Source organism: Oncorhynchus kisutch, linkage group LG24 (assembly GCF_002021735.2).
Source record: "Oncorhynchus kisutch isolate 150728-3 linkage group LG24, Okis_V2, whole genome shotgun sequence".
Lineage (NCBI taxonomy): Eukaryota > Metazoa > Chordata > Actinopteri > Salmoniformes > Salmonidae > Oncorhynchus > Oncorhynchus kisutch.
Window position 1 is genome coordinate 21,544,627 of NC_034197.2, and position 22,896 is coordinate 21,567,522.

The 22,896-nt window shown below is 38.9% G+C and overlaps 1 protein-coding gene across 4 annotated transcripts; it reads right to left on the reverse strand.

Moving 5' to 3' along the window:
• Positions 1 to 658: 658 nt before the first annotated feature.
• Positions 659 to 17,409, reverse strand: foxp3b (forkhead box P3b). Of its 4 annotated transcripts, none has more exons than XM_020460152.2 (14): positions 16,794 to 17,409; positions 16,123 to 16,178; positions 7,825 to 7,996; positions 7,471 to 7,548; positions 7,165 to 7,285; positions 4,751 to 4,919; positions 4,368 to 4,472; positions 4,190 to 4,277; positions 3,956 to 4,030; positions 3,650 to 3,818; positions 3,348 to 3,424; positions 2,929 to 3,030; positions 2,684 to 2,805; positions 659 to 2,533 (listed from the first exon to the last, which is right to left on the reverse strand). In XM_020460152.2, exons 3-14 carry the CDS (start codon positions 7,987 to 7,989, stop codon positions 2,476 to 2,478), a joined length of 1,329 nt encoding a protein of 442 aa, XP_020315741.1. In that variant the 5' UTR covers positions 7,990 to 7,996; positions 16,123 to 16,178; positions 16,794 to 17,409; the 3' UTR covers positions 659 to 2,475. The 4 variants fall into 4 exon arrangements, with proteins under 4 accessions (XP_020315741.1, XP_020315743.1, XP_020315742.1 ...); XM_020460154.2 differs by having other exon boundaries at positions 3,650 to 3,815; positions 16,794 to 16,864; XM_020460153.2 differs by having other exon boundaries at positions 16,128 to 16,178; positions 16,794 to 16,833.
• Between the last annotated feature and the right edge of the window lie 5,487 nt (positions 17,410 to 22,896).

Below are 22,896 nucleotides of genomic sequence, written 5' to 3' on the forward strand. Positions count from 1 at the left end.
TTTTGTGTTTTTATTTTGTTTGTTTATTGTGTTTCCATACCCCCTCAAACAATCTGAAGTATATGTATCTGAGTTAGGAGTAAAAATGTAAATCATGATATGAGATCAGTTTGTTATTGATTTACAGGCGAACACTTCTATAATTTAGCGGTTGCCTTGAACAGGTATCTGCTAGTTAACAATTTTCCATATTTTGGATGGTTATTTGAACACTTTTATATTTACGACTCAAGATCTGAAAAGTGGAAAAGTATCATCTCCACAGAACTCCATATCTGTTTTGTCCTGTCAAAAATACCTTGCCTGAGGCACTTTTCTGAGAGCTAGCAGGTTTGTGGATGTGAGATTGTCAGTGAGAGATAAGAGGCAGACACTTTAGACTTGAAACAAAATATGGGGGGAAATATGCATATATCTCTGGAAAGAGAGAGCGAAAAGGAATGTGCAAAATGACCCACCTCATATGGAATTACACAGAAATGGTTTTTACATTGTAGTATACTTTTGCGTTTAGAAAGCATTATTAGCATGCATTATCCAACTCAAAAGGAAAAGAGATCTACACCATATATAATTATTTGCATTACCCAATGATTGAGCATATTTTTTGTCATGCATGTTTATATTAAGAAGTACATTGTAAAAACACTTGATACTGTAGTCTTGAATTTAATTTAATTACATTTTGGGATTGCACATAAAACAGACATCGACAAGATGTGCAATGTAATCTCCTATGAAAGTAATCTCACATGAAAACACTTCCAAGGTGATCTTATTCGATCAGGTCAATGTGACAACTACTATAGGTCTACTAATGAATGAGCATACTGCACATCTGGATATATTGGACTTCATACTGAACATCTGGATATATTGGACTTTCCATACTTCACATCTCCACAGAAACAAAACACTGGTCCAAGTGCTTATTTAAGCAGATGAGGAAAACACTGTGATTAGCTCAAACTGTCCTCACTTTCAAGACTACACCTTATACTTTGAGATGGTGTGTTTTCCCCAAAAGGAAATAGCTTTCGATTGTATCTTGTATTGGCAGTCTGTTTGTGTCATTGTAAATGCTGCCAAGGGTTTTGATGGCTAGCGTTTACAGAGGAAGTTGAATGGGTAATAATAAGCACCTGCCAGCATGAACCATAAGAGTAGAGGTTTTAGAGGATGTAACACTGTACAGGATTCTGCTAAAGCAAATGCTTTAAATGACAGGCCTGGGAAATGGATCTGGTCCAGCCTGAGGTGTGCCTAGAGTAAGGAGTTATGTTTTAGCCTCATATCGCACAGTCTCATGTTTACCCATGCACACCAAATAAATAACTTTTGTCCTTTAGAAAAAAATGCTCTGGATATAAATAACTGGATATCCCTTTCTAGTGGAAAGACTGATTCATACAGAGGGACAACTGCTGGGTCTATGGAAAAACTGACTAATAGCTGTGAAATATGAAAAACACAATGGAGACGTTTAGAAACCGTAGGGCTAATGTATAGGCAAAATGTTTGCTTGATGTCAGTGACACTGTTGTGTACATGAGATATTATTCAGTTTGTGGTGAAGATTAAGTGGCTAAAGTTCAATGGCAATGAAGGAGTGTCAGGAACAACAAAAGAGGCTGAAGGCACTGAAGCAAGGCGGAGGCTCTCAAAGGTTGTGAGAGCATTGAGGAGTACATGTACTGTAGGAATCATGCATGTGGGAGCGAGGAGAATGGCTTTTATTTATACTTCACCTTCTGACTGAGACTCACCAGGGAGCTGAGAGAACTGCAGCAGGCTGCTACTCACAGGTGAAAACATTATTAAACAGGGCTTTCTCATTGCAGGAAGATACATTCTCCCTTTGTCTTTCACAGAGTTCATCTGGATTTATGGAGAATGATGTAAAAAGGGATTGTGGAGGGTAGCTGTTATTTAAAGGTTTGTGGGTAAACTGATTTTGTTTTCTTACAAAAAATAATAAGGTAATGACTGCAACAGGTGATCCAAAATCAGAGATACATTCAAATATTAATTGTATTAATTATTTTATGAATTTTTGACAGAATGTCCAATTTGTACTTGCTTGCTGTAACACATATGTAGCCAACACTACAAAACAAAATGATTGTTCACCTTTTCACTGTGGTTTTATTGACAAATAATTTTTAAGTGTATGTTTTTATTTCAAAGGCTACAGAATATATTGCCATTCCAGCCATGCACACTTAATCACATAATCAGTCTAGAGAGGCAAAAGAGTCTGGGGCTATGCTATGTATTATAGCACCATCTGCTGCTGAACAAAGAAGGTGGTGCTGGGTGCTGTAGATACTGTAGACCAGGACTGGTCAACCCTCCGCCTGGAGAACTAATATGGAGGCTTTTGGTCCAGCCCTGTTATGATATACCTGATTCAGTTATAGGTCCTGGTGACTTCCTTTTCCTGTAGTTTTTCATTCACTGAAGGGATGGCTATGTTCAAGGTTCCTCTGGACGGAATAAGGAGAAGGGTGCCAACCATTTCACATGATGATCCCTGAAATAGTTTTCCATATTATTACAATATAATCAAAAACATGCCTTTGTTAATGGGTGGGGTTAACAATAGCACACTCACTTGTTGAGTTGGAATGAAGTTGCAACACTAAGAATGAATCAAGAAAGCACATCCAGAGCAGAGGCCTACCTGTGATATTTTTGTCCCTTTCTCCTTTGATATTCCATTTCATCCACTGTCCAGACAGCCCCCTTGCCTCCCTCCACTCGCACAAAACACTTGTGGAGGCTAAGATTATGACGGACAGCGTTCTGTGGTGGCAAAGGAATACAGCTTGTGTTAGGATCTCGGGAGTCAATATTCCTCAGAACTCAAATGGAAGACTCAAATAAGTTATATGTAAGTTAACATAATGATCCAAGGAGAAGCCAAACCTTCCATGTGGCCGTGTTGTGTCGGAAGTAGAAGAACATTGTGGTGAACCAGTTGTAGATGTCATTCAGAGAGCGCTGCTTGTCTGGAGACTCCAGGATAGACTACAGACAGACATGGTGGACATTCACAGTAGACTTGTGCAATTGAAACAGCTCACATGAAGTCTAGACATAAAATAGAAGTCTTGCTACTCATGTAGTCCAATACAATGGACTCGATATTAATGTCCTACTTGTGTAGACGAAAAGGTAGAATGTTGCTGTCTTTCAGTTCAACAAAGATGCATGAACTACAGATCAAACTGTATTAGTTGCTCAGCAGCTCAACCAGACTCTCGACAGTCTACCTTTTCCTTTACTCAAGTGTGCCTTTACCTGAGTGTTCAGAGGGACTCTACTGTCTGATTCAGACAACTCACCCATCTTATCAGGCAGGCGTAGGTGTACGGAGGCCGGATGTTGTTGTATTTGTAACACTCAACACTCGGGACAAGATCTGTGGGGTGCCCAACGAAAGCAAACATGCTGGGTCTTGAGTTTGGATCAGATTTCATGGCAACGCGAAAGGCATCATCACCAAAACAAACAAGCAAAACACTTGGAGGAATGCGAAATGGAGTGGGAACTTTCTCTAGCTTAAGAAAAGTGAATCAGCAGTCATGCTATGCGAATGTTATGTGAATGTTACTCCATGTTGAAGATGAGCGTGAAATGGTGTTACCTGGGAGTAGATGGTGGGGAGCGGCAGCGGGCCAATGCTCATGCTGTGCCAGCTCCTCTGGCTCTTTAGTGGAGCAGCGTGGCACTCCATCTGCTGCCAGGGCCGGGGATGGGTTCTGGGGCAGGACTAGTGCCAGGCTGTGGCTGTAGGGCCAATCTGAACCTGCCTTCTGACAGGGAGAGACAACCAACAACACAGACATTCAATATGGTTAGGTTGGGGTACATTTCTTAAAAAGGGAAGGACAATGGGTTACTATAGACATTTGAAGGCATTAGCCAAAATAGGGAAGCCTTGAGGAGTTACCATGTCAGTTGATTTGTGTTCAGACAGGTGCAGATGGAGTTGCATTGCAAAGAGTTTCTGTCTTTCCACAGTCAGCTAAAGAAAGAGAGAAGATGAATCAAGGTTCATTAGGGGCCACATTTCCACTTAGTTGGACTTGGAGCTTTACAACCTTTCTCTGTTGTCAGTGTTCACTATTTTGAACTTTTATGTAAAACTGTCTATTATACTGTATGTAGAACTACAGGAACAAACCTGGGTCTCCATGTATTGCACCATGTCTTGTTGTACCCTCCACTGTGCAATGCTTCTGTCTCCATGGCCATGGTCAGAGTGGAGGTGTCTGGAGATGTAATCAAAGTCATGACTATAATGAACAGCACCCCAACTGCATAACAATGACCAATGAAATATACTGGTGCTCATGACTCACTTCAAAAAACGTGGAAATTCTTCAAATACTGCATCGCAGCCTGGCCAGCAGCAGAGTCCGTTGAGAAACAGAGCACTGGAGCTCCGTAGGGTTGGGTGACCTGGCCTGCAGAAGGAAGGGAGGAATATTATCAACTCAGGACTGAACGCAATCAAACCAGCCTTGCATTGTTTATGCCGTGTCTGTTCACACACGCACACACACACAGAGGACGGCTCCTAATAATGGCTGGAAAGGAGCGAATGGAGTGGCATCAAACACATGGAACCCATGTGTTTGATGCAGTTTATGCGATCCACTCATTCCTCTGCAGCCATTACCACAAGCCCATCCTCCCCAATTATGGTGCCACCAACCTCCTGTGACACAAACACATAACTCACTCATGATGCCTGGTGATGATGGAGCTCTGCTTAGGATTGGCTCTCCTCAGGGGAGAGGGGTGACGAGTGGGCCCAGGAGAGTGCTCAGAGTGTGGGGGTGAGGACTGTCCACGGCTCCCTGTGTCCACCTCCACCTTGCACGGTGATATGGGTTGAGCTGAACCGGCCGCTGTTATAGTGCACGGTTTTGAAAAAGAAAGGTAGAGAAATATTTATATTATTGAAAAAGACCTAGTGGGAAGAAAAAGTATGTGAGCCATTTAGAATGACCTGGAATGACCTGGAATGACCTGGAATGACCTGGATTTCTACATAAATTGGTCATAAAATTGTATCTGATCTTCATCTAAATCACAACAATAGACAAACCACAGCTTAAACTAATAACACACAAACAATTATAATTGTTCATGTCTTTATTGAACACACCGGGTAAACATTCCCAGGGCAGGTTGGAAAAAGTATGTGAACCCTTGGATTTAATAACAGGTTGACCCTCCTTTGGCAGCAATAACCTCAACCAAACATTTTCTGTAGTTGCGGATCAGACCTGCACAACAGAATTTTGAACCATTCCTCTTTCCAAATGTTTTCAGTTTCACAATATTCTTGGGATGTCTGGTGTGAAGCACTCTCTTGAGGTCATTCCACAGCATCTCAATCAGATTGAGGTCAGGACTGACTGGGCCACTCCAGAAGGTGTATTTTCTTCTCTTAAAACCATTATGTTGTTGATTTACTTCTGTCTTTTGGGATGTTGTCCTGACTTCTGTTGAGCTTCAATTGGCGGACAGACAGCCTTACATTCTCCTGTAAAATGTCTTGATAAACTTGGGAATTAATTTTTCCGTTGATGATAGCAAGCTGTCCAGGCCCTTAGGTAGCAAAGCAGCCCCAAACCATGATGCTGGTGTGCTGTACCTTTTTTTCTCCACACATAGTGTTGTGTGTTCTTTCCAAACAACACACCTTTAGTTTCATCTGTCCACAGAATATTATGCCAGTATCGCTGTGGAACATCCAGGTGCTCTTTTGCAATCTTCAGATGTGCAGCAATGTTTTTTCGGGACAGCAGTGGTTTCTTCCATGATGACCAACCATGAACACCATTCTTGTTTAGTGTTTTACGTATTGTAGACTCGTCAACAGAGATGTTAGCATCTTACAGAGAAGTCTTTAGCTGACACTCTAGGATTCTTCTTAACCTCATTGAGCATTCTGCGCTGTGCTCTTACAGTCGTATTTGCAGCACGGCCACTCCTAGGGAGAGTAGCAACAGTGCTGAAATTTCTCCATTTATAGAGAAATTGTCTTACCGTGGACTGACTTTTGAATGTACTTTTGTAACCATTTCCAGCTTTATGCAAGGCAACAATTCTTAATCTTAGGTCTTCTGAGATCTATTTTGTTCGAGGCATGGTTCACATCAGGCAATGCTTCATGTGAATAGCAAACTCACATTTTGTGAGTTTTTTTTATAGTGCAGGGCAGCTCTAACCAATATCCAATCTCCAATCTCGTCTCATTGATTGGACTCCAGGTTAGTTGACTCCTGACTCCAATTAGCTTTTGGAGAAGTCATTAGCCTTGGGGTTCACATACTTTTTTCATCCTACACTGTGAATGTGTCAATTATGTATTCAATATAGACAAGAAAACTATTTGTGTGCTATTTGTTTAAGCACACTGTGTATGTCTATTGTTTTGACTTAGATGAAGATCAGATCAAATTTTTGTCAAATTTATGCAGAAATCCAGGTAATTCCAAAGGGTTCCCCTACTTTTTCTTGCCACTGTAGAAACACTTTCCATGAACCTCCTATATGAATTATGCATAATGACTGTATAGAATTGTGTACAACATATGTAATGACACTATTTTTTTAAGCCACCAGTGTTTCCATTCAAAAGTGCGACCCTACACCCACATTACCTGGGGCAGCAGGTAGCCTAGTTAGAGTGTTGAGCTAGTAACTGCAAGGTTGCTAGAATAAATCCCTGAGCTGACAAGGTACAAATCTGTCGTTCTTCCCCTGAACAAGACAGTTAACCCACTGATCCTAGGCCATCATTGTAAATAAGAATTTTTCTTACCTGACTTGCCTAGTTAAATAAAAATGACCTATTTTGGGAAGGGGGAATTTAAAAAAATGTTTTGACAATGAAAAGCTATAATGGTTTGGTTGTAAGGATGCTGCAGTAGGAGAGAAGAGCGGAGAGAAGTGAACTATGGAGTTGGTTTTGGATTCTATACATCCATTCTACATCCATTCTACATTATTACACAGCAGTGTCAAGGACATTGTTTCTCCATCAAGAGCTGTTTTATTCTATCTTCTCATACGACAGGATAGTTCAGTTGTATGTGTACTGTAAGGGTGCTGCTGCAGAGGGTCAGTCAGAGCAGAGCTTACCCTGTGGTCGTACGTGGGCAGCCAGGACAGCCTGGCGTAGGACAGAGGGTCTGTGCTGGCTCAACTGGGGGCACCGAGACACCCGCTGCAGGAAAGGTCTCCCCTCCTCCTCACTGGAACACTAGGAAGGACGCATAACAACATGCTCACACTTACAGTACCCACCTTTTACCAGCAGGGAGTGCTCTGAGCAAACACAAGCAGCTTTTTTGCTAATATCAGTGTATGCATTACATGAATCTCTGGTCAGAATAGGGCCTTGAAACATGTTATAATAGGAGGTATAAGAATAGGATAATATTCTACCTGCTGTAACAGTATGTTCTGGAGCTGAGATGAGGCCATAAGTGGACCTCCAGGTCCAATCATCAATGGGAAACCCATCTATAAATAATGGACATTTATTTATATCATTCATCTATCTCACTATTAGGAAAAACTCCATGTAATGAAAATATAGATATTGCCTCCTGGGAACTTGTCTTTAAATTAGCATTATTATACAAAATATAAGAGACAAAAAAAACATGAAAAAGCCAACTGTATGGAACTGACTTGATTTACACTTTAGCTCTATACTTTCCATTGATATTTATTTTAGTCTTCTTCCAAATATGTGTTACATGTTGATTGAAACCACAGCAGCAGTTCAACCAATACCTGAGTAACAGAGGTTCGAGCATAGAGCCGAGGTGAGACAGAATCATTTGGCTTGGTACGTGTGTCTGGCTCTTCTCCGTGTTCACTCCGCCGATCTCGCTGCTGCTGCTGTCTACCACTGTTCAGCCGCCCACTCTTCAACCTCTCACTCTCAGTCTGTGGCATCCCTGGGCTTGGTGCAGAAGAGAGGAAATGGATGGTTAGTCCTAAGTGCATGCTACCGCCAGGAATGCATGGGTGGTGGTGGATAAAAGTTGTGAATGTGTAGACAACATAAACAATTGCAAATAATCACAAGTCACAGTAGATTGTCCCCACACAGGGCACCATTTATGTAGAGATGTTCATATTTGTAAGGATATGTTGTATTCTGTCTTGCATATATTTCAACATATGACATTAAACAACACATAGCTACAATAAGAGAGAGAGAGAGAGAGAGAGAGAAAGCGAGCAAGAAATAGAGAGAGAGAGAGAGAAAGGGGGGGTGGGGCATACTAATGTGCTCTTTGATAAATGTTAGACAGCAACAGGTTTGGAGGCATGGTGCCTTTTGTTCCCTTATCAGACATAATGAAAGGTAAAGGAGTTCAAACACAGTCTGGGCTGAGAGATGTTGTGGTTGTGCACAGGTGCAACTACACAGACATTGAAGCGTACAGAGATGGAACTGATAGCAGCAGGTATCTCAAAAACATACAGTGATTCGAACAGTGACATAATTAGTTGTTGTTTTGGCTCTGTACTCCAGCACTTTGGATTTGAAATGATACAATGACTTTGCGGTTAAAGTGCAGACTGTCAGTTTTATTTTGAGGGTATTTTCATCCATATAGGGTGAACCGTTTAGAAATTACATCCCTTTTTGTACATAGTTGGGCTGCCTGATGGGCTGCCCCCAGGTGGTAAGGGTGGACAACAACACATCTGTCACACTGATCCTCAACACTGGGGCCCCTCAGGGGTGTGTATTTAGACCCCTCCTGTACTCCCTGTTCACCCACGCCTGCGTGGCCAATGACGACTCCAACACCATCATTACGTTTGCTGATGACGCAACAGTGGTGTGCCTGATCACCGACAACGATGAGACTGCCTATAGGGAGGAGGTCAGAGACCTGGCAGTGTGATGCCAGGATAACAACCTCTCCCTCAATGTGAGCAAGACAAAGGAGCTGATCGTTGACTACAGGAAAAGGCGGGCCGAACAGGCCCCCAGTAAAATCAGCAGGGCTGTAGTGGAGTGGGTCGAGAGTTTCAAGTACCTTGCGGACCACAATCACCAACGCTCTATCATTGTCCAAACACACCAAGACAGTCGTTAAGAGGGCACGACAAAAATATTTTCCGCTCAGGAGACTGAAAAAATTTGGCATGGGTCCTCAGATCCTCAAAAAGTTATACAGCTGCACCATCGAGAGCATACTGACCGGTTGCGTCACCGCCTGGTATGGCAACTGCTCGGCATATGACCGTAAGGCGCTACAGAGTGTAGTGCGTATGGCCCACTGGCACCAAGCTTCCTGCAATCCAGGACCTATATAATAGGTGGTGTTAGAGGAAAGCACATAAAATACTCAGAGACTCCAGTCACCCAAGTCAAAGATTGTTTTCTCTGCTACTGCACGGCAAGCGGTACCGGAGCGCCAAGTCTAGGACCAAAAGGCTCCTTAATAACAGCTTCTAACCCCAAGCCATAAGACTGTTGAACAATTAATCAAATGACCACCAGACTATTACATTGACACCCCCCCCCCCTCCCTTCCATTTGTTTTGTACCCTGCTGCTACTCGCTGTTTATTATCTATGCATAGTCACTTCCCCCCTACCTACATGTACAAATTACCTCTAACCTGTACCCCCGCGCACTGACTCGGTATCGGTAACCCCTGTATATAGCCTCGTTATTGTTATGTTATTGTGTTACTTTTTATAATGATTTACTTTAGTTTATTTGGTCAATATTTTTCTTAACTCTTCTTGAACTGCACTGTTGGTTAAGGGCTTCTAAGAAAGCATTTCACGGTAAGGTCTACACTTGTTGTATTCGGCGCATGTGGCAAATAAAGTCTGATTTGATTTGATTTGACTCAAGGCTGTAATCACTGCCAAAGGTGTTTCAACAAAGTACTGAGTAAAGAGTCTGAAAATTATGTAAATGTGGTATTTCCGTTGTTTTTTTAAACATTTACAAAAATTCTAAAAGCTGTTTTTGTTTTGTCATTATGCGTATTGTGTGTAGATTGACGAGGAAAATAAACTATTTAGGCGATTTTAGAATAAGCCTGTAACATAACAAGATGTGGAAAAAGACCAGACCACCGTATACAATTGCAAATGCACGCTCTCACCCAGCAACCCAGGAAGAGGAAACAGGAATTCAGTAGAAATAGAAAGTACTGAAGCTCTTTGTGGTTTCTCGCTTTTATCTCCACTTCACGAGCAAAACCATACATATCTCCTGTAGAGAGAGCTCAGATCAAAGTAAAGAGAAGACTGAATCAACAAGTCACATAACAGGCATTAAATGAATAAGCAAATCTTTTTTATTTGGAATTGAGAGCTACATGTTGATATCACACAGATTCGTAGAGTGTGATTTGATGAATGGATGTGCTACAAAATCATTACAAGTAGAAGATATTAACATTTCTTTCAACACTTCTCTCAACTGAGGGCAATTACATTCAGCTTTTACTGTAGTCTAGGAGTGGGTTTGATGATCAAAATACCATATTTGCAATCAATTACGTACTGTATGTAAAGCTATTCATCGTGTGTCATATCTAAAGTATTTCTCTTCGAGTTTTCTTACTACTCACTATGCTCCCATATCTAGGATATCTGTCTGTTGTTGGCGCTTTGGTATGAACCTGTGGGTGACATTGATTTGAAGAGGAGCTTTTTTTGGCCTATAACACTACACTAGGGGAGGGAGAAATTATAAGCAGAGGAAATGTTATTGTTAATCTTTGATCCACAAAGACATTATTGAAATGTATATTTTTCTAAATTCTATTACGTTTAACTCATAATATGTTTCCTTCTAATTAAAATGTTCTATTTGAATGAGAACAAAACATACATAAAAATAGATTTGAGTATACTGGAGTGATGACATTTTCATGTCCAAAATGTACTGAATGAATCTAAATAGAAAAATCAGTATGAAACCAAACAATGAATTTGATCTTCATGTAATACCAGTTCTACAGCTTTTTTTTATCATACTGAGCAAATTAGTAATTTGCTAACATTTTTGCAGATGAAATTACAAAGTCAGGATATTTCTTGAACATTTATGTCCAGCTTCTATATTTCCAGATGTTGGGCTGTAAAGGAACGTTTAAAAAGCAATTGAGATAGAACATGAACGACTACTCACGATTACTCATGTGGCATTAGCATGCAGCGTAAATCCAGCCACAACAAGTGAGGGGTGTAAATGCTGGAATGAGCAGTTCCCACATTCTATGAACCCACACTCTACAATCATGTCACACTGACTCAGAGCTTCCATTTATAACTATGGCTAGTACATCGTTATTGGCTTTCACCAGAATTTAACCTACATTTATTATTCTATAAACTACAATACAAAGAATTGTGCTCATTCCCTCATGTATTAATCTGTTGATCCTAATCTGATCTTTAAATTAGGTTAAAGAAACACAACCTAATCGTCCTGAAATGTTTTGATGAGTTTCTGATTAAATGCATGTTGTGAAGCCTCAATACTTTATTTTTAGACTCACTGCAAATAAATCATAGAGACTAAATGCTTTCTTGGTTTCTAACCTAAAAATGTATATCTCACAGATCAAAAGTAATACAATTGAAGACCAATGTATAACAGTACAAATTCTGCAAGGTGATTCATAGTTTTTGACATTGATGTACCGAAAACATTATCATATTCCATCATTTGCTTTTTTGTGGTAAAAAAAAGTACAGTTATTGACAGAGTCAGATAAACCAGAATGTAGGGTAATTTTGATTACACATGTGATGATAACAGTACACATTCTTGAGAAAATGACATTCTTGTACTATATTTAAGCAATAATGCATGAGGGGTTGTGGTATATGGTCAATATACCATGGCTAAGGGCTATTCTTACGCACGACGCAAAACGGAGTGCCTGGATATAGCCATTAGCCGTGGTATATAGGCCATATATCAGAAACCCCAGTAGTGCCTTATTGCTATTATAAACAGGTTACCAATGTAATTACAGCAGTAAAATACATGTTTTGTCATACCTATACGGTCTAATATACCACGGCTGTCAACCAATCAGCATTCAGTGCTCGAACCACCCAGTTTATAATTAGGTATAATATCCAAATGTGCCACAGAACAAATTCTGTTTGGTGTAAATACATTAAATTTGGCATCAACAGTAAAAGTGTCTAGACAGGCCACATTGGATTTTAAGATGATCATTATCGATCACACTTCCAGTGTCAATCAAAGTTGGGATTTAGAGAAAATGTGAAAAAATCTCAAATACTAAAGCATATATTTTTTTAAATACAAAAGAAACAAATACTATTGTTATTTGACCTGTTCTAAGCCCAAATATGCTAAATATAAACTGAGTGTACAAAACATTAGGAACAACTGCTAAGTCCATGACAGACTAACCAGGTGAATCCAGGTGAAAGCTATGATCCCTGATTGATGTCACTTATTAAATCCACTTCAATCAGTGTAGATAAAGGGGAAGGCAGGTTAATTAAATAAGTATTTCTAAGCCTTGGGGCAATTGAAACATGGATTGCATATTGGGGCGGCAGGTAGCTTAGTGGTTAGAGTGTTGGACTAATAACCGGAAGGTTGTGAGATCAAATCCCTGAGCTGACAAGGTAAAAATCTGCTGTTCAGCCCTTGAACAAGGCTGATAACCTGTCATTGAAAATAAGAATTTGTTTTTAACTGACTTGTCGAGTTAAATAAAGGATAAAAAAAAAGGATTGTATAAATGTGCCATTCAGAGGGTGAATGGGCAAGACAAAAGATTGAAGTGCCTTTGAACAAGGTAGGTGCCAGGCGCATCGGTTTAAGGGTGTCAAGAACTGCAACTGCTGTTTTTTTTTAACGCTCAACAGTTTCCTGTGTGTATCAAGAATGGTTTACAACCCAAAGGACATCCAGCCAACTTGACGCAACTGTGGGAAGTCTTGGAGTCAACACTGGCGGGTGAATTGAGGCTATTCTGAAGGCAAAAGGGGTGCAACTCAATTTTAGGAAAGTGTTCCTAATGTTTTGTACACTCAGTGAAGGATTCAACTTATTGTCGATTGTGAAATACAGCTGTTTCTGTATCATACTATATTTAGTCTATGGGCATATGGTTACTGTTTTTTTACACATTTCATGGATCAAGTCTGTGGTATGTGTGTGTACATGTGCTTGTGAGAGAGGGAGATAAATAGGGAGAATTATTTAGCATGCCTCATTCTCTATTGATGTGCATTGGATTTTCTTATACTGTACAATATACTCTAGGAGTGTGTGTTAGTGTGAGTGTGTGTGTATTTCTTTAGATATGGTTTATATATATATATATTGGTTTAGGCAATATATGCACCAAAATGTATTAAGATCTGAACATGTTTAAGATCTGAGAAGGAGAGGAAACGTTGTAAAAACGATGGATTTGCTTATATTGCTTAATATACGCTACAGGTGTGTGTGTGTGTGTGTGTGTGTGTGTGTGTGTGTGTGTGTGTGTGTGTGTGTGTGTGTGTGTGTGTGTGTGTGTGTGTGTGTGTGTGTGTGTGTGTGTGTGTGTGTGTGTGTGAGAGAGAAAGAGTGTTTGTGGATTACCTTTAGATATGTTTACAGTGCCTCCAGAAAGTATTCACACCCCTTGACTTTTTCCACATGTTGTTGTGTTACAGCCTGAACTTAGAATTGATTAAATATCGATTATTTTGGGGCATGGGGTTATACAAGATACCCTATAATATCAGTGGAATAATGTTTTTCAAATATTTTTACAAATTAATGAGAAATGAAAAGCGTAAATGTCTTGAGTCAATAAGTATTCAACCCCTTTGTTATGGAAAGCCTAAATAACTTCAGGAGTAAAAATGTGCTTAACAAGGGACATGATGAGTTGAATGGTATCACTCTGTGTGCAATAATAGTTTTTGTTTCATAATTTTTTTATGACTACCTCATCTCTGTACCCCAAACATGCAATGATCTATATATTCTCTCAGTCGAGCAGTGAATTTGAAACACAGATTCAACCACAAAGACCAGGAAGGTTTTCCAATGCCTCGCAAACAAGGGCACCTATTGGTAAACATTGAATATCCATTTGAGCAGGGTGAAGACAATAATTACACTTTGGATGGTGTATCAATACACCAAGTCACTACAATATACTGGTGTCGTTGCTAACTCAGTTGCCGGAGAGGAAGGAAACCGACCAGGGATTTCAGCATGAGGCCAAAAGTTACCTTAAAACAGTTACAGAGTTTAATGGCTGTGGTCGGAGAAAACTGAGGATGGATCAACAGCATTTGTAGTTACTCCACAATACTAACCTAATGACACAGTGAAAAGAAGGAAGCTTGTACAGAATAAATATATTCCAAAACATGCATCCTGTTTGCAACAAGGCACTAAAGTATTACTGCAAAAAATGTGGCAAAGCAATTAACTTTTGTCCTTAATAGAAAGTGTTATGTTCGGGGCAAATCCAATACAACACATTACTGAGTACCACTCTCCATATTTTCAAGCATAGTGGTGGCTGCATCATGTTAAGGGTATGCTTGTAATTGTTAAGGGCTGGGAAAATGGTTGTCTAGCAATGATAAACAAACAATTTTTTTCATAATAATGGCCAAATGTTGCAGAATTCAGGTGTGGAAAGCTCTTCGAGACTTATCCAGAAAGACTTACAGCTGTAATCACTCCCAAAGGTGCTTCTACAAAGTAGGGGTGTAGGGTTGTGAATACTTATATAAATGATTTCTAAAAACCTGTTTTCACCTTGTCATTATGGAGTATTGTGTGTAGATGGTAAAATATTTTTTTTAATCCATTTTGAATTCAAGCTGTAACACAACAAAAAGTGGAATAAGTCAAGGGTTATGAATACTTAGTGAAGGCACTGTATATTGGTCCAGGCAATATATATACCAAACATGTTTAAGCTCTGATGATTTGAACATGTATTCATTCACATGACTTGATTCATGAAATGTGTAAAAACTGTAACCACATGTATCCAAGGACTAAATATTGTACAATATTAAAAAAGTACCTAGTAGACAAACGCTTTGGTCGATTTGAAAAAAATCTTCAGATTAGTCCATCAGTAAGCTCAGAGAACAAGTTAACCAAATTCAATTAGAAATGTCCATTATGGACATGAATAGGTTAATAATAAAAGACACATCCAGGACAAGACCCCATGTTAGTCACAAAGGACTTTTCGCATCATGACTACCATGCAAGTGAAGAGTTCAATCCATCAACAGTTCATTGTGTTATGAATATCAGGTCTTGGGTCTTAACCCAAATCAATTTAAGAATTATATTGGATGAGATTATCAATCATTTTTTATTTATTCTTCTCTTGAACATACTGAATTCAAATAATATACCCAAAATGTAATAGATATCATTCCAGAGTCGTTTCAAATTTGTGAATGATTGTGTCAGAACTGTGTCGACTGGGGTGTCATTGAATAATCCATTCACTGAGAAGTTAAAAAAAAGATATTGAACATAATGTTTCAATGTGTAGAGGAATGATTGGATTGTTTTAGCCTAAATGATTAGTGATGCTTTAAATGCTTACTTTTACACCTGTTAACACCTTTTAACAGGTTCATCACTACATCAGCCATTGCAAACTTTTCTTAATCGTGTGTACTTAATCAAATCTATCAGCCGCTTTTCACAAAACATGCATTTTTCACTCTTTTGCTATATGCCTACAATCTCTCATCTATGTTACCCAACTGGTATACAATATTGATACTTTTTACATTTTTAAAGGAGTAAGGTCCATGATCATTAGACTACACTATAAAATAGCTCATACACCACAGCTACATACAATCCACCATTACAGATTACACCACGGTCTGGAGTTTTGCGTACCTAGCATACCTCTGGTGAACACGCACCCCAATTTGATAGACACTTGCCTACTGAATTATCTCCCTTCTGATGCTCAGAATGGTTTGCCAACAAATACTCTAGCTGAAAGCAAAGAAGTACATTCCTAAAATGCAAAGGCCACACACTAAAACAGACAGTTTTCTCACCTTACTCTGTATCTCCTGCACACTTTCTGTCTTCCTGTTCTCAGGAGGAAGAGATGCTAGAAAATGAAAAAAGGTAACAAATGTGTCAGAGGGGGGGGGGTAGTATTCCACTAATGATGTTTGACGTCTATTATGCGTAAAAGAACACTTATACTACCAGCAATATATACAGTAATGGTGAAGTAGGTTATGGTAAGAGCAAAGGCATTTTGAAATTGAAATGTTTATTAAAACAGGTTTATAAATATACATAATGTAAGGTTTATCAATAGTATATTTCTGCGATGAGATGATATTACAATTACTTCATATTTTAATTCATCATTAATTATTACTATTTTAGGCAAGTAAACAAAAACCTATCTGCATGTTTTGTCTTTTGTTGAAGTATATTTTAACATTGATGCTAATCTCTTTCAAAAGTATCTTATTGTTACATTTCCAATACATCACATTCAGGTAACTTTTACAATAGCTATATTTGAAAGTTATTGATACTGACTAAACATAATCATGTGGCCTTGTATAATTCAGTGTGTGTTAACACAGTGGGTAGCCATGAGGAGTTGCATTCTTGAAATAAAGTTGGATAAAAGCAATAACATGCTCAAATTAAGATTACAGAGACCATGAACAATGTAAAATCATGATCCCCTTCATTCAACACTCACCTAAAGATGCCTCACGCAATGTGTGAGAGGGAACAGATGTGTGAAATGTGTGTTTGCAGAATCCAGTCTGTATTTATACCTGGAAGTTACTGAAGGTAAGAAAAGCTTTCTCAAAAAAGTTTGAGCCTGCCAACAGAATAAAAATGTACTACATGCATTCACATCCAACATTATTGGCACCCTTGATAAAGATGAGCAAAGAAGACTGTATAAAATAAATAATACAAATACTTTGCTATATTGAATCCTCAAAAACATTTTAAAATTATATTATTTCATACTAGTACAATGCTCAGAAAATAATATTTTGTTTAACAATATAATAAAATAACATTTTCATTTTGTGGGTCAATTAAGCATTTCTTTAAGGATTTTTATGTGTGCTCGGGGTTATTGTCTTGTTGGAAGATTCACGTGCGGCCAAGTTTCAGCCTCCTGGCAGAGGCAACCAGGTTGTTGGCTAAAATATCTTGGTACTAGGTAGAGTTCATGATGCCATTAACCGTAACAAGGGCCCCAAGACCAGTGGAAGCAAAACGGCCCCATAACATCAAAGATCCACCACCATATTTTACAATAGCTATGAGGTTCTTTTCAGCATATACATCCTTCATTTGAGGCCAAACACTGTGTGGCCAAAGAACTATACCCCAGTGAAACAGGAAGCTACAGAAGGTCACAATATTTTGACATTAACATTCTTTAGGTGGAATGGTCTACAATCCCTCCCAATGTGTTCTCCAATCTCATAAAACATTTTAGAAAAATGCTCAGTGCCATTATCCTCGCAAGGTGAGGTATAGAAAGGTACTGAAAACAGGGGTGCCAATAATTTCGACCCCTATCTTTTTGAGGAGGGAATCAATTTGACAAGTTCTCTGATCAATTGTATTCGTTTAAAATAATATAATTAAAAATATATTTATCATACAATATAGCTCAGTATTTGGATTTCCTATTTTATACTGTCTTTTATGCTCATCTTTATCAAGCGTTCCAATAATTTGGGAGGTGACTGTAACTGTAACTGGGACAGGTTAGACACAAATAGGGCTTGCATGATTTAAGTGACTTACCCTACCCTCAATAGTCTGAAACACAACTTATTTCATTCCAAACAAATCCTCCAAGCCACAATGGCTATAAGGGCTCAGGGCCAGACCCAGATGCAGACACAGGAGGCAGATGGTTTGAGCGTTTGATATTTATTAGTTCCAAAAGGAGTAGGCAAGAGAAATGTCGTGGACAGGCAAACGGTCAAAACCAGATCAGAGTCCAGGAGGTACAGAGTGGCAGGCAGGCTCGAGGTCAGGGCAGGCAGGCGGGTACAGAGTCCAGAAAAGAGGCAAGGGTCAAAACCGGGAGGACTAGTAAAAGAAAGAATAGCAGGAGCATGAGAAAAACACGCTGGTTGACATGAAACAGACAAGATGAACTGGCACAGAGAGACCGGAAACACAGGGATAAATACACTGGGGAAAATAAGCAACACCTGGAGGGGGTGGAGACAATCACAAGGACAGGTGAAAAGACCAGGGTGTGACAATGGCAGTGTACAGAAAGAGTTTGTGTTGTGATACTGTTGATTAACTGGGTAATCCACCATATTGCACTGAATTAGCATAAGTAAGTTAAATGAACCTGGGTTGTCTGCATGCGACATGGAAGGTGTTCCTAATGTTTGGTATACTCAGTGTATGTTACGAATTTGCTAAATGTTGCAAAACTTATGATATGTTACAAATTCTAGCTAGGTGGCTAATGTTACCTAGCTGGTTAACGTTAGCTGGGCTAGGGGTTAGGGTTAAGGTTAGGGTTTAGTTTAGGAGTTAGGTTAAAGGGTTAGGGGAAGGGTTAACTAAAAGGGTTAAGGTTAGGGGAAGGGTCAGCTAAAATTCTATGTAGTTGCAAAGTAGCTAAAAAGTAGTAAGTAGTTGAAAAGTTGCTTATTAGCTAAAATTCTAAAGTTGTCCGTGATGAGAATCGAACTCACAACCTTTGGATTGCTAGACATTTGTGTTACTTAACATGCTAAGTAGTTGCAAAGTAGCTAAAAAGTAATAAGCAGTTGAAAATGTGCTAATTAGCTTAAATGCTAAAGTTACTCGTGATGAGAACTTGCAATCTTTGGTTTGCTAGACATTCGGGTTATACACCTACCCATCCACGCTGACCAACCACTTTCATTTTTGTCTGAAGTAACCATCTGTCTTATGTAACCATACCAAATGTAACATATTTGACTAATTTGAGTGTCCCGGATTTACATTTACTATGTTATGTCTAGTCTGTCACGGGACACAATGACCCTGAGGGGCCTACACTCTCTGCAGTGCTATCTGCAGGCTCTAAACCCTGCATCTAGCCTACAATTACCCAGCACTGTCTCCAAACCAGATCCCTAAATAACTTTCCAGAGTACTCTCCTAACTCCTTTTACCCATTTAACTCTTGGACTGGCTATGAGGAGTAGGATTTATCATGTGTACCAAGACACATTCGCCTGAAACTTGTATTCTCGTGTGAATGTAAAACACAGCTGAGGGAAAACAATGAAATTAACCTCATTCTGCGGTGGAACAGAGAAAGGACACAGATTGTTCTGTTTTTTACCACACATTCTGACATTCCTGACCACACATAGTGTATTGATACTTGCTGACAAGACATTCGAAAAGTACTTTTTTTGTGAATTTGCATCCTTACCTCCTACATATTGATTTGAAAGTGATTCATAATGAAATGAATATGTCTCTGATTCAACTTTTCCTCTTTCCTCGCGTGAGAGGAGTGGTGGTGAAAGTAGGCAGTTGTTGACCTCAAGTGTGTCATAATCGTGACTTGCTGAAAGGTTACATTTTCATTGTGACAAACAGTAGTATATGCTCAAAACAGTAATAGCATGAAAAGTTCCCTAGAATGAAGGCCAGACGTAGGTTTATATTGAATGAGAATATAAGCTACTGCAAGAAGTTGTGCAATGTTTACCATCAGTATCATTTTAGAATGCAACAGTTCATGAAAATATCAATGTTACAACTGATGACATGAAAATGTGTATTTCTTATGAGAAATGTAATTTCTTGCTGTTGTTGTGTCTACTTTACTTCATCTTTTATGCTGTAATAAAGATGATGATCATCATTATCATTAATACCACCATCACCACCGAAAATTGTTAGCAAGGCATTTTACAGAGGAAACATTAGCATAACCAACGAAAAATAGTCCATTACGCAACGGGGAAGCCCACGCGAGGTAAAGTACGGCATTCTAAGCAGGTAAACACTTTGTTCTAAAAAGTTCTTTTTCAAGTTTTCAAAGGTCATCTATCTAAAATACACCACAGGAAGTTGCAAGGAAGCTGTCGACTTGAGCATCTCAATTTCATTTTTAATACATTCTTATCAAACGTTACCCTTATTAGATAACAACTGAATACAAGCCTTGACAAAAACCTTTGTGGGGTTTGTTTTTCATAACTGTTTTTTAAAATTAATGCCATGGTGTGTTTATCAACATTTTAGGATATAATTTGGAAATTCTGTAACAGCTACTGTATGATAGTAGGCCTATTTTCATTCATCATCACACATCTTTTTGTTAAAAACCAATAGTTTAATCTTCTAACTGAAGCAACAAAATACACTGAAAATTACAGAAATATATCCATTGATATCACATGACTTCGACTGAATACAGATTGACCAAATGTTTTGTCCTAAAACATATTTCAGATCTCATTAGCCTTGCTGTATTAATAACTTGTCATTGAAAATAGTCTCATCAAATTTCAAGGTGGCCTTTTTCTATTACTATTTTATGACAATGGCCAACATACAGTATTAGTAATTTAGTACAGGGTTATATAGAGTTAGATAATGACTTTACTTGGTAATACTCATATGTGGTTCATCCTGTACAGAGCTAACATTGACGTTGATTAATGCAGATGGAATTGAGATGTCTTAGTTCCAGTACCACCGTATACAGTATAACAACCTTGAGGTCATTTGATTTAATTCTAACTACCCAATGGTAAACATTACACAACAGTATTTTATATTCTCATTCAATATAAACTTAAGTCTGGCCCCCTTTCTATGGAAATACCCATCAGTTTAACAGACCATTCAGATAACACTGTTGTCATACCAACAGATGAAACATAAACATGTGAGTACAAGGCTATTGAGAGAGACGAACCATCTCTGTTAAAGGGAAAGTTCACCCAAATTACAGATTTAAGTAATTGTATTAATAAAGTATTCTAAAGACATACAGAATCTGCAATCCATAGTTTTGCTAAGCTTAATACTATATTCACATCTTAATATTAGTACCATACAATATAAAACAATGGGGGGTAATAAGCCCAGCTCTTCCAGATAGCATTGGGTCATAGACTCGCCAGATCCTTGGCCTACACATCAAAGACTGCAGGTTCCTAGACTACTCCATATGATATTCAGCTATTTTTTTATGGTCTGTCGACAAAGATAGGAACAGTTGTCCAGGAATCATGACCAGGTAGGGACAGGCTACAGTTCACTTTGCCTCCCAGCCAAGATCTTACCTGGGACCAGGCTTCCCGGTTGGTGGATGCACACTATATGCCTCATTTGCCATACACACAACAGTAAGAAGTTCCTAGAAGTCCATTATTATGTCATATTCACCATTTACTTTGACATTGACCTTGGCTGAAGAAGCTTATACTAGGACACAAATTGAATTTAAAAAATACAGTTTTACATTCTTCCCTGGCCCCACAGAATGAAGAAAAACCTCCAATGGATTGTTGCTATGATTTTTGGGAGAGTTACTCTGTGTCCGGTTCTCTTTCCTAAATATTTCCCTTTGTCAGGCGATGCCATCTGGTCCCCTAGCTTCCAGCGGTTTAGACAGCTGTCGAGGCAGGCATGACGGCACTCGGCACAGTGTTGTGTCATGCCGAGACAAAACACCTTTTTACCAGGGATTTAGAGCAGGATTAAATGATTGGGCACCAAGAGCCTTACAAGGGAAGTGACTTACAGCACCGCTTTTTATGTCAATATCAACATCCCCTGGTGAAGCCATGTGGTCTGATGCATACACAATGCAGTCTGACCTTCACTAATACTATGGAAGTATTTGTAGAGATGATGATAGTGATGATGGTGATAATAATGATGATAAGGATGAGGATGGGATTGAGGATGATGATGATTATTATTATGATTATAATTACCATGATGATGATTATTATGATGATGAGGATGAGGATGATTCAAGTCCAAAATGAGAAATAGCAGTGAGATGAGAAATAGCAGTGCACCTGACTTTTTCTTTAGCTCTCTAGTGGCAGCTGTTGCTTCAGTCTGACCCTTGATATATAGTGAGCTCCAAAAGTATTGTGACAGTGACACATTTTTTGTTGGTTTGGCTCTGTACGCCAATACTTTGGATTTGAAATGATACAATGGCTATGGTAAATAATGTATTGTGTTATTTTGGAGACACTTTTAATGTAAATAAGAATAGAATATGTTTCTAAACACTTCTACATTAATGTGGATGCTACCAGGATTACAGATAGTCCTGAATGAATCGTGAATAATGATGAGTGAGAAAGTAACAGACGCCCAAATATCATACCCCCAAGACATGCTAATCTCCCCTGTTATTGTAATGGTGAGAGGTTAGTATGTCTTGGGGATATGATATTTGGGCGTCTGTTACTTTCTCACTCATCATTATTCACGATTCATTCAGGACTATCCGTAATCCTGGTAGCATATATCATTTCAAATCCAATTGTCACTGTCCCAATACTTTTGGAGCTCACTGTATAAACAATCTATATTTACATATAAATATACTTTGCTATCACATGATCAGGTCAAGTAATACGTTATTATAGGGCCTACCACCATGATGGGAAAGCAACAACATTAAAAACAATAGCCTACAGCAATTGAAATATATGCTTTGTTAAAAAAAAGGTGCGCAGTAACTTCAAACTGTCACATCATGAAGAGGGGAGATAATATTTCCAATATCCTTTCCATGTAGTGAAGTTATGTGACAGATTGTGTATCACACGGATTCTTTTTTTCTC

Coding starts and splice junctions, on each gene's coding strand:
- foxp3b (XM_020460152.2), bottom strand. CDS start 7,989: ATGCCACAGACTGAGAGTGAGAGGTTGAAGAGTGGGCGGCTGAACAGT. Junction 7,549..7,824: donor CTCGAACCTCTGTTACTCAG/GTATTGGTTGAA, acceptor CATTATTTATAG/ATGGGTTTCCCATTGATGAT. Junction 7,286..7,470: donor AGAACATACTGTTACAGCAG/GTAGAATATTAT, acceptor CGTCCTTCCTAG/TGTTCCAGTGAGGAGGAGGG.